The sequence below is a fragment of the Sinohyriopsis cumingii genome, chromosome 1, assembly GCF_028554795.1.
Source record: "Sinohyriopsis cumingii isolate HCF-2022 chromosome 1, ASM2855479v2, whole genome shotgun sequence".
NCBI classification, from domain to species: domain Eukaryota; kingdom Metazoa; phylum Mollusca; class Bivalvia; order Unionida; family Unionidae; genus Sinohyriopsis; species Sinohyriopsis cumingii.
Genome location: NC_142961.1, coordinates 162,990,185 through 163,004,483, shown reverse-complemented (window position 1 = coordinate 163,004,483; position 14,299 = coordinate 162,990,185). Strand labels below are relative to the sequence as shown.

The following is a 14,299-nucleotide window of genomic DNA, read 5'->3' as shown; positions in this document are numbered from 1 at the left end:
TACATTAACTAAAATCAAATTTACACAGTATCCACTTAGGACTGTTAATTAAAATCAATTCTACGTAGTTTTCATGTTCATTAAAATCAGATCTACACAATATCTACACAGGATCCACATATGACTTAACAAAAATCAAATCTACACAGTATCCAAGTAGGACTGTTGTTTAAAATAAAATCTACACAGTATCCACTTATGACTGTTAATTAAAATTAAATCTACACAGTATCCACTTAAGACTGTTAATTAATATCAAATCTACACAGTATCAAAATAGGACTGTTAATTAAAATAAAATTTACACAGTATCCACTTAGGACTATTAATTAATATCAAGTCTACATAGTATCAAAGTAGGACTGTTAATTAAAATAAAATTTACACAGTATCCACTTTTGACTGTTAATTAAAATTAAATCTGCAAAGTATCCATTTAGGACTGTTAATTAATATCAAGTCTACACAGTATCAAAGTAGAAGTGTTAATTAAAATAAAATTTACACAGTATCCACTTAGGACTATTAATTAATATCAAGTCTACATAGTATCAAAGTAGGACTGTTAATTAAAATAAAATCCGCACAGTACCCACGTAGGACATATGAAGATTTGATTTTAATCAGATTGCAGTTTATTTGCAGCAACACCCGTTACCCTTTGGAAATGGTCAGTTTTATTTTTGTTTAAAATCTGGCAAGAAGTTAATACAATAACCACACAGTCTCAAGACTGATGATGAGTTGTAGTAGGGACTTTTGATATGATTTAACTATTTTACAATTTTCTAATCTAGTACATAGTCATGTTGAATATAATCCACATTTCAAGAAATGTTCTGCTTCTGCAGACCAAAACAATACAAGCAGAATCTTTACAGCATACTCACCCCATGGCCTTAGGGACATTAATCATTTGGTATAACAGGTCTAGCTCTATTGTCTATGTAGTGAGAACAACAGGCATTTGTGTTTATAATTAATTAAATGACTATTACAGGACTTATAATTAGTTTTAGATTTTGAAAATGCTGATGATATTAGAGACAAGATAAGTAGATTAAGTTTCTCAAAGTAGCAACAGTAACTTATATATAGATTTAAAAGAAATAGATATTGTATACTTGAATTCTGACAATCTTTGCCAACCCTTACACATAAACTACATATATTTAACATTTATATTTTGAGGAAGAGGTTGAAAGTGAGTGCAAGACTGATCAAATATATTATAAGCATTTATGTTTTCAAACAACTTCTAGATAACTCACTGGTGAGATATAAAATGTTTAGTTTAATGTAGGAAACACAGATCTGTGTGCCAGAAACAATCAGGCCAGTTATAGAAATATGATATCAGGATGTCTCCTGTGAAGTCAGCTAAGCTGATATATATATATATATATATATATATATATATATATATATATATATATATATATATATATATATATATATATATATATACACACACACACACACACACACACAGAGAAATGGTTAGTGGAAGCTTTTGAATTTGAATTTGGTACAGTAAAAAGAAACCATTAAAGAAATATGTAGCCTAGACATTTGTTTGTTTGCTCTACAAGCTAATTCACCAATGTAGCTGCCACCTTCACCCTACACAGCTACATAGCTAATATCATCGGTCAGCGTCATTACACATTTCCCTTCCAAAATGTTTGTTTCTTCATAATCCTTGTTTTCACCTGCGTGTTCACACATTTTACTACCACAGTGCAGACCTGTCAACTCTTAAGATTTTGACGAAAGTCTTACGAAAATTACCCATAAAATACGGACTTAGGCATACAAGCAAAAACTACGGAAAATGATAGTTGCCGAAAAATCCGGATAATCGGTTCATCCGTGTTTGATATGGATCCGGGTTTCATATTAGAATTTGTGAAATCAGTAAGGGAACCAGACTAATTTTACAGCAGCAACCTAGACGCTTTAAACTGCACCTTTTTGTTCATGCAAAGTGTCTGCATGATAAAACTGTTGATTATAAAATTTTAAAAAATAGCGTCCAGAAAGCAATGCATGTTTAAGACAAAAGGGGGAAAAAGTTTCTAAAAAGTGTTAAAATTAAAACAGAAGAATAAAAAGGAATATTCAGATTCTTGTGAATAAAAGCTGGAAAGGACACAATTTCGTTTATTGGACATCATGTGCCAATTTCAGTATGTCTCGTGGCGGGAGATATGATTGCCGTCAATATGTGAAATGGAAAAAGAATTTCAAGGAATTACGTAAAGTTGAGAGACAGCAACAAGCCATTTGGTTGCATAGAGTTCGGAACTAAAGTTTGTGCAACTGTACTAGTGGTAAATAAAGTCTACGCGTACTTTTACAAACTTTTCAGTTGAACATAATGTTTATCGTCGCTGCATCGAACTTTTAATTGCATTTTCCAGCTATACAATAGTAGTTATTGATAATTTCTTACACCTTACTGAAAAATCGTCGGCCTTACGGAAAAAATCAACTGTCTTACTGAAACGGACTCGTCAGGATTGGCAGGGCTGCTACAGCTCTATGGAACAAGTATCACCATAATGTTTATCCTTCACCATTCGTTTGGGTAAAGCTGTGATTTCACGGCGTAACATGGAAATATCTGTATATTCCTTATCAAAACGGAACATTTCCACAGATCATCCTTCTTTCCGCTCTCCACCATATCCAGCACACGAATGTTTGTTTTTCTCTATTGTTCAATGTAGTTGGCCATTCATGCTGATGTTTGAGACTGCTTTTGTAGTATTCTCTTCTTTTGCACTACTCAACATCTGGTCCTGCGTTTCAAGCTTTCCATAAATTTCACGTTTTCTACTTCTACATCAACTAATTTATATTTTGTTTCTTTTGATTAATTTTCTTTTTGTGTCTGCGTTAGCTCTTGGGGGACCAAACAGGTATAAAAATAAACTCATCCATAAGTTCATCAGAAGAGATTTAGTAACAGATTTTACCTAGATGAAAATAATGTTGGGTAAATAGTTCCATATTAGTGAATAAAATAGTTGCGCGCTCAAGAAATACACTTGCCGACCACAAAGGTGACCTAAGCGGGTAGAGCGTCCGCCTCAGATGCAGGTGGTCGCGGGTTCGAACTCCGGCCGAGTCATATCAGAGACATAAAAATGGTACTAACAGCTGCCTCGCTAGGCGCTCAGCATTAAGAAGTTAGTGTTATCACACACACACACACACACACACACACACACACACTATATACCATTGCACTGAAAATAGTATGGATATGCCCAAATCCACTGTATATTGCTAGTAGGTACAGGTATGACCAATTTATGTTTCGGAATTATCTTACCAAATTTGCGTACTTTAAGCAGTTTTACTAATGATTTGCTGTATATCCCTGAAATATTTAATTGTGGTTTGTGGTGTTGTGAATTAAACGCCATTTACAGGCTATACATAGCGGACAGGAGGAAGAAATTAGAAAAAGCTACTGGCAACTTTCTTACATGTCCACGATGGTTGAGACTCGAACCCACGCGGAAAGAGGTGAGACGTGAGTAAACTGTAAAGGCTAGCGCATTAGAAAACTCAACCACCAGGGACTCCTTAAATATTTAACACTCGCAGAAAGATGCAAGAGCTTGAAATATCAACCTGCAATTTGCGCCATTAATTCGCATTTAACGAGGAAGCTTACGTTTAATTTAATCCCTGCTATTTATATTACGCAATGGACTTTTGGCACAGGCAAAACTGAAACATAATTTCTCTTTCCTGAACAACCATTTGAATTCACAAAAAGGATATAGTGTTCCAATGTCATCTTCAGTTATGTATGACGACAAAAATGCAGATATTTGTGTCATATATTATTTTGTCCCCTAAAATCAAAATGAATGTTCCTAATTACTAATATAGCATTGTTCAGTCTTATAAGGTTGATTTTTTTGTAACCTCTTATGGTACAAAAATATAAACTGGGACGTATGTAATCTTGATTATTACAGTAATAAATCATATAACATTGTATTTGAAATTATCCACAGCTTGGGCATTTTGTTGTGCCACTGGTCAGGTGACAGTTTGTATAAAAGGACTAGAGAAACAATTATTCATTCATCCTGTGCTGTCACTTTAAGTTTTATTAGGATAGAATTTGAGAGGAATCATTTGTTTAAATTATTCATTGGAATTACAAAGTGCTCACTGACTTGTTGGATTTAAATACTGCTTTGGAATTAATGAGGACTCATTCAAAGACATTCTGGAGTAATCTTGTGATGATACATCAAGACTAGTGGTACATCAATACATTCAAGATTAATGGAATTCATTCAGAACATTTTAATCGTTTCAACCTGTGACAGAACGTTAAGGGTTATTCTGGCTTAAATTCCTATATACTGTAATTTCCTTTTAAATTGTCACTTTTTTCAAGTGGATACAGTATTTTCTCCACTAGCGAACAAAATGCAAGAAGCCGAACAAGTTAAATTCTAGCCTTGATCACATATATGGCCACATTATTCGCTACGTGCTAAACAGTTTATCTTACGGTTTAGCCCTAAATTTGGTTTCTGAATTATGCGTGTGTATTTTGCTGAAGTTACTTACTTTAGCTAAATTTAACATAAAAATTTGCTGTCGAAGAAAAATCCAAGAACTTATAATCTCAGCTTGCATTTTTCGTAATTAACTCCCATTTGGCCAGTATACGAGCATTAAATTCGAGTAGTGTTAAACATAGTGGATACAATGACTACGCGCTAAATATGCTCAAAACGCGTGTCCAAATGTTGCTGTTGTTGTTGTAGGGTTTAACGCCATTTTTCAGCACACGATAGGCTATACATGGCGGCCAGTATTAATGATGGAGGAAGAACCCGGGAAAACCCCGGAAAGAACCACCGACCCACGAGAAGCTACTGGCAAGCTTTCTCACATACCCACCGCATCCGAGACTCGAACCCACGCAGACAGAGGTGAGATGGCAGTGATCCGTAACGGAGAGCGCTTTAGACCACTCGGCCTCTCTGGGCCCCGTGTCCAAATGTTCATCAAATGTAACGTTTGCGCCTTGTCTTTTTTAAGGTGTATGCGTCTTTATGGGTCACTACGCCATGTAATGTAGTCATATGACCTCAAATGACAGCAGCCAAACTACATCTTGTAAAGATGATTGCAGTTGTAACAAAGGTATAAATAGTTAATGAAATACCACTATAATTAGCAGTTTAATTTTGTAAATTTCAAAACTTCACAAAAAATTGATAAAGTTAAAAAAATAATTTTTACATCTAGTTATAACGTTGAGCTTAGTCATCGCTAACATTCAGTGACCTCCATGGTTTGAATAGATTAATACTGTGGTATGGATGACACCTGTGCTTTCATGTAATTTTAATGGGGTTTGTTTAAAAATTATTTGGAAATGTTATCGAATTGGTCATAAATTAGTAAATGTTAACAAACTATATTTTAAAAAAATGCATTCCTTGTTTAAATGGCAGTTGATGAAATAGATTTACTTACCTGCAATTACTGCGCTGTAATCTAGGTACTCCTATCATTTAAAATTAATCAAAATGCATAGTTTTCTGCGGTACTCGTTTGAAGTCACATGGTCTATATTCTTCGTGTAATAACCTGTATGGTCACTACACTGAGTATTTCGGCCATATGACTTAAAATGAGAACAGCAGCAACTACAAACTGTAATTAATTTTAATTGATTGGAATACTTTGATTACATTGTTATAATCACAGATAGGTATAAATATTGAATAACTTGCCTGTAACAAGCGGTTTAGTTTTGTTAGTTTTCAAAATTTCACCAAAGATTGGGAATTTCCATATTTTGTTTGAATTAACCTACTAAACACGTAACTGTAAAGTTGCAGTTACTCATACGTAACATCAGTGACCATTATGGTTTGAAGAAATTAACACTATGGTGTGAAGACGCCTGTACACGTGCTCTCATTGTATATTTATGGAGGCTGTGTCAAAATTATTTTGAAATATCTTCGATTTTGTAATTTTCTGGAGACGTTTTAGAAACGACAAAATAATAAAATACTTATTTGTAATTATAATAGTATATAATACAGGTACCCCTATCAGTTCGAATAATTACAATGTAAAGTTTCTCCTATGCTCATTGGAAGTCATATTACCAAAATACCCAGACCCAGAAAGGCACATCAACCTTGAGCTTCATCATATAGTGAAATAAAGTTTTAGTCCACGGTTCACTGCATTTTGCGCTGGACTCCTGAGTTATTTGTGTTTAAAACCTTGTGGTTATACAATTACTTTGACACTTTGTGACTGAGGCATTCATGAGTTTCAAATGTTTCGCACTTACGCCAAAAGGTTCGGCTAGTTACACCGGAATTGGGGTCAAACCAATTACTGGGTTTTATTGTATTTCACACACTATTTAATTTTTTTAAAATTATAAAATAAACCTCATAGATATATACAGTCTAAAAGCTCATAAAATATTTTGTATTTTTATAACATATGTATCAAAAGATGAATCACTCGCATAAAGCTAAATGTAAATGGGTGAATGAACAACAGAGAACAATTGTGCGGTCTTTTCGATACATTGTGATTACGGGTGGACAAAAAAATAAAAATCATAAAGTAATGGAGCGCCTTTTCTAACGCTAAAATATAGTACTATGACCAAATTTCGACACATGTTGTAAACATTTCCATATTGATGCTGGAAATAATTGTACTTTTTATTCAGTCCAGTGCGTGTTTTCCGACATCACCCTTAGTTTTTGAGGAGGAAATATGGCAAGCATCGAAATTTGCTGCGTAAACAAAATCTTTTCTCTTCTGAAACCATGAATCAAATTCGAAACCACAAAGGTGCAAAGCCAGCGCGTTATCACAAATGGTACAAAGGCACCCCTATTATGAAACCACTGCCAGCAGCAATATTATTAATAATGTTGTTGATATTATAATTATTCATGTTTAATATTTTTTTTCTGATAACATATTTGAGGCGAGATAAGCGCCGGCCCTCTTCTTTCAGTGTTGACTCAGTCTCATGGCCAAATATTTGAACATCCTTTATAACTTGTCCAGTGCCAGCAGTTACCTTTTCCATCAACAAACATAATGTAAATGGTTATCATTTGACGACAGTCCCAAGTTGTTCCATTTTGATATCCCCCATGAAATGTTTTGTTAATATGTACATATTTCGAATAAGACATTTTATTTTGGAATTCAATGGATTAAAAGAATCTTTCAATGTTGCTTCATTTTGTGTATTGTATATATTTGGGGTCGACACATCATAATACGAATTTTGCATGAAATTATGGAAGGATTTTCCTCACTCATTCTCCGTCTCTCCTACGCATTCGACGACAGTCCTCTGTTCGTGTGGATCCAAACGGCGTTCCTCTTTTATAGTTTGAAGTGAACGCTTGGTCCGTCTGATCGTTGCTCTTATTCGGCATCATTTGCAAGATTGTACTTTGTTTTTTTGTTAGCAGAACATAGCCTACGCTAAGTTTGAAAAAAGTGTATATTTCTTGTTCTCTTTGAGGAATGATTATTCTTTTTGCCTGTCTTCCAACAAAATTCGGCAGTAGTTGTTGTGTTTTTTCTTCTTTCGTTTTGGTGCATGCAGCCCTAGCTTTTTTCCTTGTCAGAGTATATACACGAGTTCTTCAAAAAGAATACCACATAATCAACAACGAATGCTTAAAACGAGTTTATGTGTGATTTTGACAGACTAAAAGAGCGTGAGAGCTACATTAAGACCACGGTAATTGCTATCTGACCGTGTATGCAGTATATCCAAAACAACGCCCAGCGTTTTTTTTTTTTTTGTTCTTCTCGAAAATGTTACAATATGCAATATAAACCATCCAATAAACCATACAAATACTCTTTACAGACTGACATGTTTTAATGGTTGTGACAGTCTACACGTATATTAAGGGAACGTAGTGTCGAAGTAATTATGAAAACCGAAACGTATTATAAGTAACTGACTATTCGGAGACCAAAGTGGATGCAGTCTTCAGTAGAGTACAAATGTATAGATTAAAGGAGAAAATGCACCTATTGCTACCTTGGTGTGTGTGTGTGTGTGTGTGTGTGTGTGTGTGTGTGTGTGTGTGTGACATTACTCAAGTGTTTTTTATAATAAAAATAATAATGACTTTATTTAAAGAAGGTAACACAATTAGTTAAGAACTACTCTACCTTGAGGCCCTCATAGAAACGAATTTTTTATATAACTTATTCATCGTATATTTGTAAATGTATTCCTCGCCAATTCATTGTATACGCAATGTTTACGGTTATCCAGGGTTACTGGTAACTGCAATAAATATGTACGGAAACAAATAAAGCCAATACTGCAATCATGATCAGGTTTCTATTAAATATCTACAATAAGAAAACGCGTCTTGTTAGCTTTGGTCTACCTTTATATCTTACCTGATTGAATGGACGCACACGAACTGCAACTTTTACGCTGTCTGAACTGGCTGGCATTTTTGTCGTCTGCTATTTTCAAACTTGCACTATAGCAGTGTTTCACAATTTTGAACATGCATTTTCATTTGTCTAATAAATCCTAAAACACTTGTTCACATTTTGAAAGTAAATCTATCTCAGAGTCTTGTGTATTTAATAATAACATGGACAAATATGAAACTCGAGATGATCACAAGTGGTCGCACGACGTCCAATAAATTACGTGCCAAACCAAACAACAACCAATAGACGATTGAACACGTAACCTCGGGGTGTGACAGTCTGTGGAGAAAAAGAATAATATATTCGTCGTTCGTTTAAATTGTCTATCCTACCGAGGGATTGGAAGTGATCACTAGCGGACTATGATCTATCTATTAAGTGGCTGTCAGAAACAACTGGATTTTATTGAAGTTTTCATTTAACAAACTTAGATGTGACCATTCGCGTCAAATGATTGGTTCATGATAACCAGCTGCCTTGCAGTTATGTTTCTTAATCGAAGAGAATACTGGCTTAAAATATCATTAAATACTGCACGTTCTACTTCGAAAAATCTGTGGAATTAAAACTCCACGAATAAGTCCAAGATCTTTGACGGCGCAAAGCACAAATCTGTCTTCTCGCCGTAACATGGTGTATTTACAGCATGTATACAATGAGAAAGCAAGCAACAACAAAAAATAACCAAATGTAAAGACCTATCAGGATATGTAAAGTACCACTTTCCTTGTGTCCATATTAATACAAAGTAGGAGATATAAGTAAAATGTGATATTTATCTCCGGTTGATTTATATTACAAAGCCTACGAATATTTTTATTTCTACGTCTGTTTTCAAACATTTCACCATCATAGAAGTTTAGGATACCCGATAAAAGGACTAATCGCAGGGATGAGTTCGTATTGTACCAACTTCGTATTGGACATATCAGGGCCGGCGCCAGACCCGGCCAGACTATCTGGCGCCCTAGGCAAGGTTAGATTCTGTCGCCCCACCCCCACCCCCACCCCAGAAAATATAAATTTCAAAATTCATAAACACTCAATTTTTTTTAAAACGCGCCCCCTGAAATCAGCGCCCTAGGCGGCTACCTAGTTTGCCTATATGGTAGCGCCGGCCCTGGGACACATATACAGACACTCTCTCGATCTCGATCTCGATCTCGATCGATTCAGCCCATGTGGGTATGTGAGAAAGCTTGCCAGTAACTTCTCGTGGGTCAGTGGTTCTTTCTGGGGTTTTCCCGGGTTCTTTCTCCACCATTAATTCTGGCCGCCATGTATAGCCTATCGTGTGATGAAAAATGGCGTTAAACCCTACAACAACAACTCTCTCTCTCTCTCTCTCTCTCTCTCTCTCTCTCTCTCTCACACACACACACAGAGGATGATTTGTATCATGAAATTTTCCATCAGTCAGTAGGCAGAATACATACAGATCAGTAAGATCAATATATATGATCATTTGTTTAAATTATGTTAAAGAATCGTTGGATTCAACAAGCAACCGTTTAAGGACAGGTGAGCTTGAGCGGATGCGTTTGATTTATTAGGTTCTTAAGCGTATTTGACGTTCGAAGTCTAAAGGCGTTTAAGCAGGTGACAAAACAAATTTCTTCTGATCATTTTCTACACAATTTAGAATGACGGTTTTGCTTTTAATAAAATATGTAATAAAAACAAAATCTTGTGAAAGTGGAAACGTTTTGGATTGTCACTAGTGAAACCTAGATACCCTCTCGACATCTGCTACCTGTACCCGGTAATCAATACCGTATGTACACGCTTATAAGTCGAGTCGAACTGCAAACAACACAGATTTTGATCTACCGTAGCATACTGCATCTGCAGATCAGGGTATATATTTTTTGTTCTACACGTTATTTTTAACAAACTACACATACCCATATATACCGGCACATTATGCGACGGCAGAACTGGGTCCGTGCAGTTTGCAACTGGACTCGTCTTACAAGCGAGTAAAGACAGTTCCACCCCATTCACACATTGACCCTGTTACTGACCAAATTTACTATTGCCTGCAGAATATATGATTTGATCTACATACGTGAAATCCCCCAAAACACGTAAGAAGCGATGGCTATTTGTCAAAAGAATAATGCGAACTCGCCTTGTGAAGTGTCTCTAGTGTAACGTTTCACCTTTAGCTCATAATATAATATAATATAATATAATATAATATAATATAATATAATATAATATAATATAATATAATATAATATAATATAATATAATATAAGTTGACCTACCAGGATTCTGAGTTTTAATTTCGTTTATTTCTACAGTAAAATTGTTAACTGTGTAGCCCTGGCAAGCCTGCAAACCAGTTCAGTAACAGACGCTGCACCCAAATGTTTATTGTCACTTAATTTTCAGTTCAAAATTAAGAGCCATCTACTGCCGAATTCTTCATCGTTTTCAAATACGATTAAGTTTCTGATGAGTATTAAAACCGCTAATTAAGACATTTTATTTTTTTATTTAATTAAGCGTTTATTCCTTGCAAACCTTCACCGTTTGTCGTGGGGTGTAACAGGTATACGAGACTGTACGGATGTCAATGAATATTAAATAGAAACAGGTCCTGTAAAATTCATTTTCACTGACAAAATGCTAGATTCACGTGGAAAACTGCTGGCTTTTTTAAAAAAATTAATTCTTGAAGCCAACCTTTTCTTGTTTGCAGTTTGTTCTAAGATATAGTTTGATGGTACCTCCTCAATGATTACATAAATGTAGTCTCAGTCTTGACATATTTTAAGTTCTATTCATCCTGAGAGAGAGAGAGAGAGAGAGACAGAGAGAGAGAGAATATAGTTCTGAAAGCGATATCGCCACAGTGACCACACTCGCCACAGTTGCCACTTCAACCGTGCTTTAGAAAACTTAAGATTTTTTTAAAATTATATATTTTAAGTCGAATGTCATTGAGTTCTATATATTTTCTTATCCATTCTATGCCAGTGCAATTACTACATCGATAAATATAAATGTTATCCCTGCTTTGACGATATATTAATTATTAACGAATTAGCAAGAAAGGGAACTATTAAAAATTTATTTCATGTGTTTCGACAGCAAGAAATAAACGATAACAAGAAAAGGAAACAGACCCTAGTTTTTAAGGCGGTCCAAAAGTACATATGTTCAACTATGACATTTGTTATTCACTAGTTATGTCTTCATGCTATCTACAATATATATAGTTACTACACATATACCACGTGAGCTGAAGTTATAAGTCATTTACCTCTCCTCCCCTCACACACATACACCCCTTCCATTAACGCCAACGTAAATTGTTTTTTTTTTTTAAATCCATTTTTGTATTTCAAGCAGACAGTAATATGTTTCAGTTATAATTGCTTGGGAAATTAACGGTTAATTTAAGTACCAATATTTCCTTACAATATCTCACTGAAATTTCAACCTTTGCCATCTTATGCCTTCGCTGCTCACGTCAGCCTAATTATAAAATGAAATGAGCTGATGATTCTTCCTCAATCCTCTACACATCTTCTCTAGTCAAGATTCTGATATATTAACCCTGTAGATAGAGTTAACATATCGGAACCTTGGCTAGCGAAGATGTCCTCTATATCTCTTGTTCAGTTTCATGATGACTTCTGCAAATAAATACTGTTCAATGACCTGACTCTGAATTAAAAAAGTGGCTGGGGAAGGGTTTAATGTTAGGATATAATATCTTTATTCTTGTTGATCTGACCCACTGATGCTTATGAAAGAATAACTCGTAAAGTTTATAAGCTATTTTTAACATTCCTATGTTTTAAAAGAATCAAAATATAGCATATAATGAACAATTTATGATACATTTAGTTTTTATAACAAATACCAGTTTGACTCGCCATAGAACGGTCAATAGATTAAATGCACTAGCATGTTTCACTGCCAATTCCCTGCATCCAAATCACTGCGACTCTCCAGATATTCTGGGTTTTAAGATAAGGTCCACAAAACTTATTGGATGAAATGCACAAATAATACAATGAATGATATTTAACAATCAACAGACAGAGAGGTTGACTATCATGATAGCTATAGAATGTAAACATCTACCATTAAATTTCTTTTCGGGAATGAAGGGGTCAGAGTTGCTAATGAGTACACATATATGCTGTACTATAAATTTTAATGGAAATTTTGAAACTAAACTAAAGAACTATTAAAGAAGGTTCTTTTCAAAACATAATGTGCTTTTTCTTAGGACTAGCCTAATCCATCAAGAACATATTTGTACTATACATATTTTGATTATTGGGAATTAAATCTTGACAAACACAACACATGGATTCTTTGAATTGACAGAATATTAACACTTAGAGAAAGTAATAAGTTATGTAAATTGAAATATTATTTGGCAAGAAATCAACTAACATTGCTTATAAAAGTTAAATTTTAATAATTATTCAATTCTGCAAAAGTATTAGAGCCATTCAGAAAATGTCTCCGCCAATCGATAGTGAAAACCTATCAACAAATAAGAGTCAAAAGATAAGCGCTATTTTAGCCGTGTATGTATGTATGTATGTATGTATGTAAAAATTAAAACTGTAGAAAAAAACTTTCAAAAACAGATTGTTTCCATGGCAAAGAAAGAAATACATGATATGAATTTGATTATGCAAACGATTTAGAAATCTTTTGTTTATAACAGGCTGGGGTGGCGGCGTCACTTGTTGGTCAGTTTATTTATGAAATGACTTGTGAAACGGGAACATCTGCACCCTAAGGTCTATACAGTAATATTAAAGTTTTAAGCAAATCATTATTGGCATCATGCTGATAACCAGAACCAATTAGATAGTGTTTATATTTTAGTTATAATTAATAACTGGACTAATTAAATTCATCGTGCATCACTTCTTAATGTCGTTCAAACAACGAACCTGAAATAAATTTGTATTACTTGTATGGCTATCTCGATACATCGTTGCTGTAAGGGCGTAGATATAATGTTAATTGCACATGGTTCTTGCTCAGTTCACACAATAAACCAGTGAGAACACCTTAATATCCAGTATCTTTACACTTTTGAATACCCAGGACTAAACCCATATCTCGACCGCTCCGGTGGCCTAGTGGTACGTCCGCCCCGGGTACGGAAGGTCGCGGGTTTGAAACCCGGCCGAGACATACCAAAGACTTATAAACTGATACTAACAGCTGCCTAGCTAGGCGCTCAGCATTAAGAGGTTAGTGTTCGGGCTGGTCGGCCTAGTGTCAGGATAATGTGACTGGGTAAGACGTCATGATAAATGTCTGCGGCATGATGTTCCAGTGCTAGACATCACGTTAAACTGCCACACTGCATACATCGTAGCGATATGACTGTAAAATTGTTAAAGCTGCGTTAAAAATCTAAATCCTACACAGACACAAACCCATACCTCTCAATGCACATATAGCCAATATTAATATATGCTTTTGTGTTGAGAAAATAAAATGGAATCGCAACGTTTCTTTTTCTTTTTTTTTTTTTAAATTACAATTGCTTGAAACTTGTATCAGATTGTCTAAGGAACAAACCATAACTTTCATTAATGGATCTCCTATACCAAGATAGTTATAATAAAAAACTGACAGTGCATGAGTATAACCTTTTTTTTCTCCATATAATTTCAGTAAATGGTAGGATCAACTTTGAAAAGATAATTTTTCTTACCGGGTAATTGTTATATCTCATAAACAACCAATCATGTCTTCACACATCGTATATCCATCAGTCAGGTGTGAACAAAAGTAT

The 14,299-nt window shown here is 34.7% G+C and overlaps 1 protein-coding gene across 7 annotated transcripts in view; it reads right to left on the bottom strand.

Annotated features, from left to right (window-relative positions):
• LOC149808284 (kinesin-like protein KIF28) overlaps nucleotides 1-14,299 on the bottom strand; it is a 203,922-nt gene that overhangs the window by 170,806 nt on the left and 18,817 nt on the right. Inside the window, exon 1 of one of the 7 annotated variants that reach the window (XM_089975599.1) lies at nucleotides 8,470-8,610. The exons of the other annotated variants lie outside the window; for them this stretch is intronic. Within the exon in view, the coding sequence (XP_089831725.1) occupies nucleotides 8,470-8,526 (57 nt within the window). The 5' untranslated portion in view covers nucleotides 8,527-8,610. Of the gene's footprint in view, nucleotides 1-8,469; nucleotides 8,611-14,299 lie in introns of those variants that run through there. 7 annotated transcript variants of the gene reach the window in all.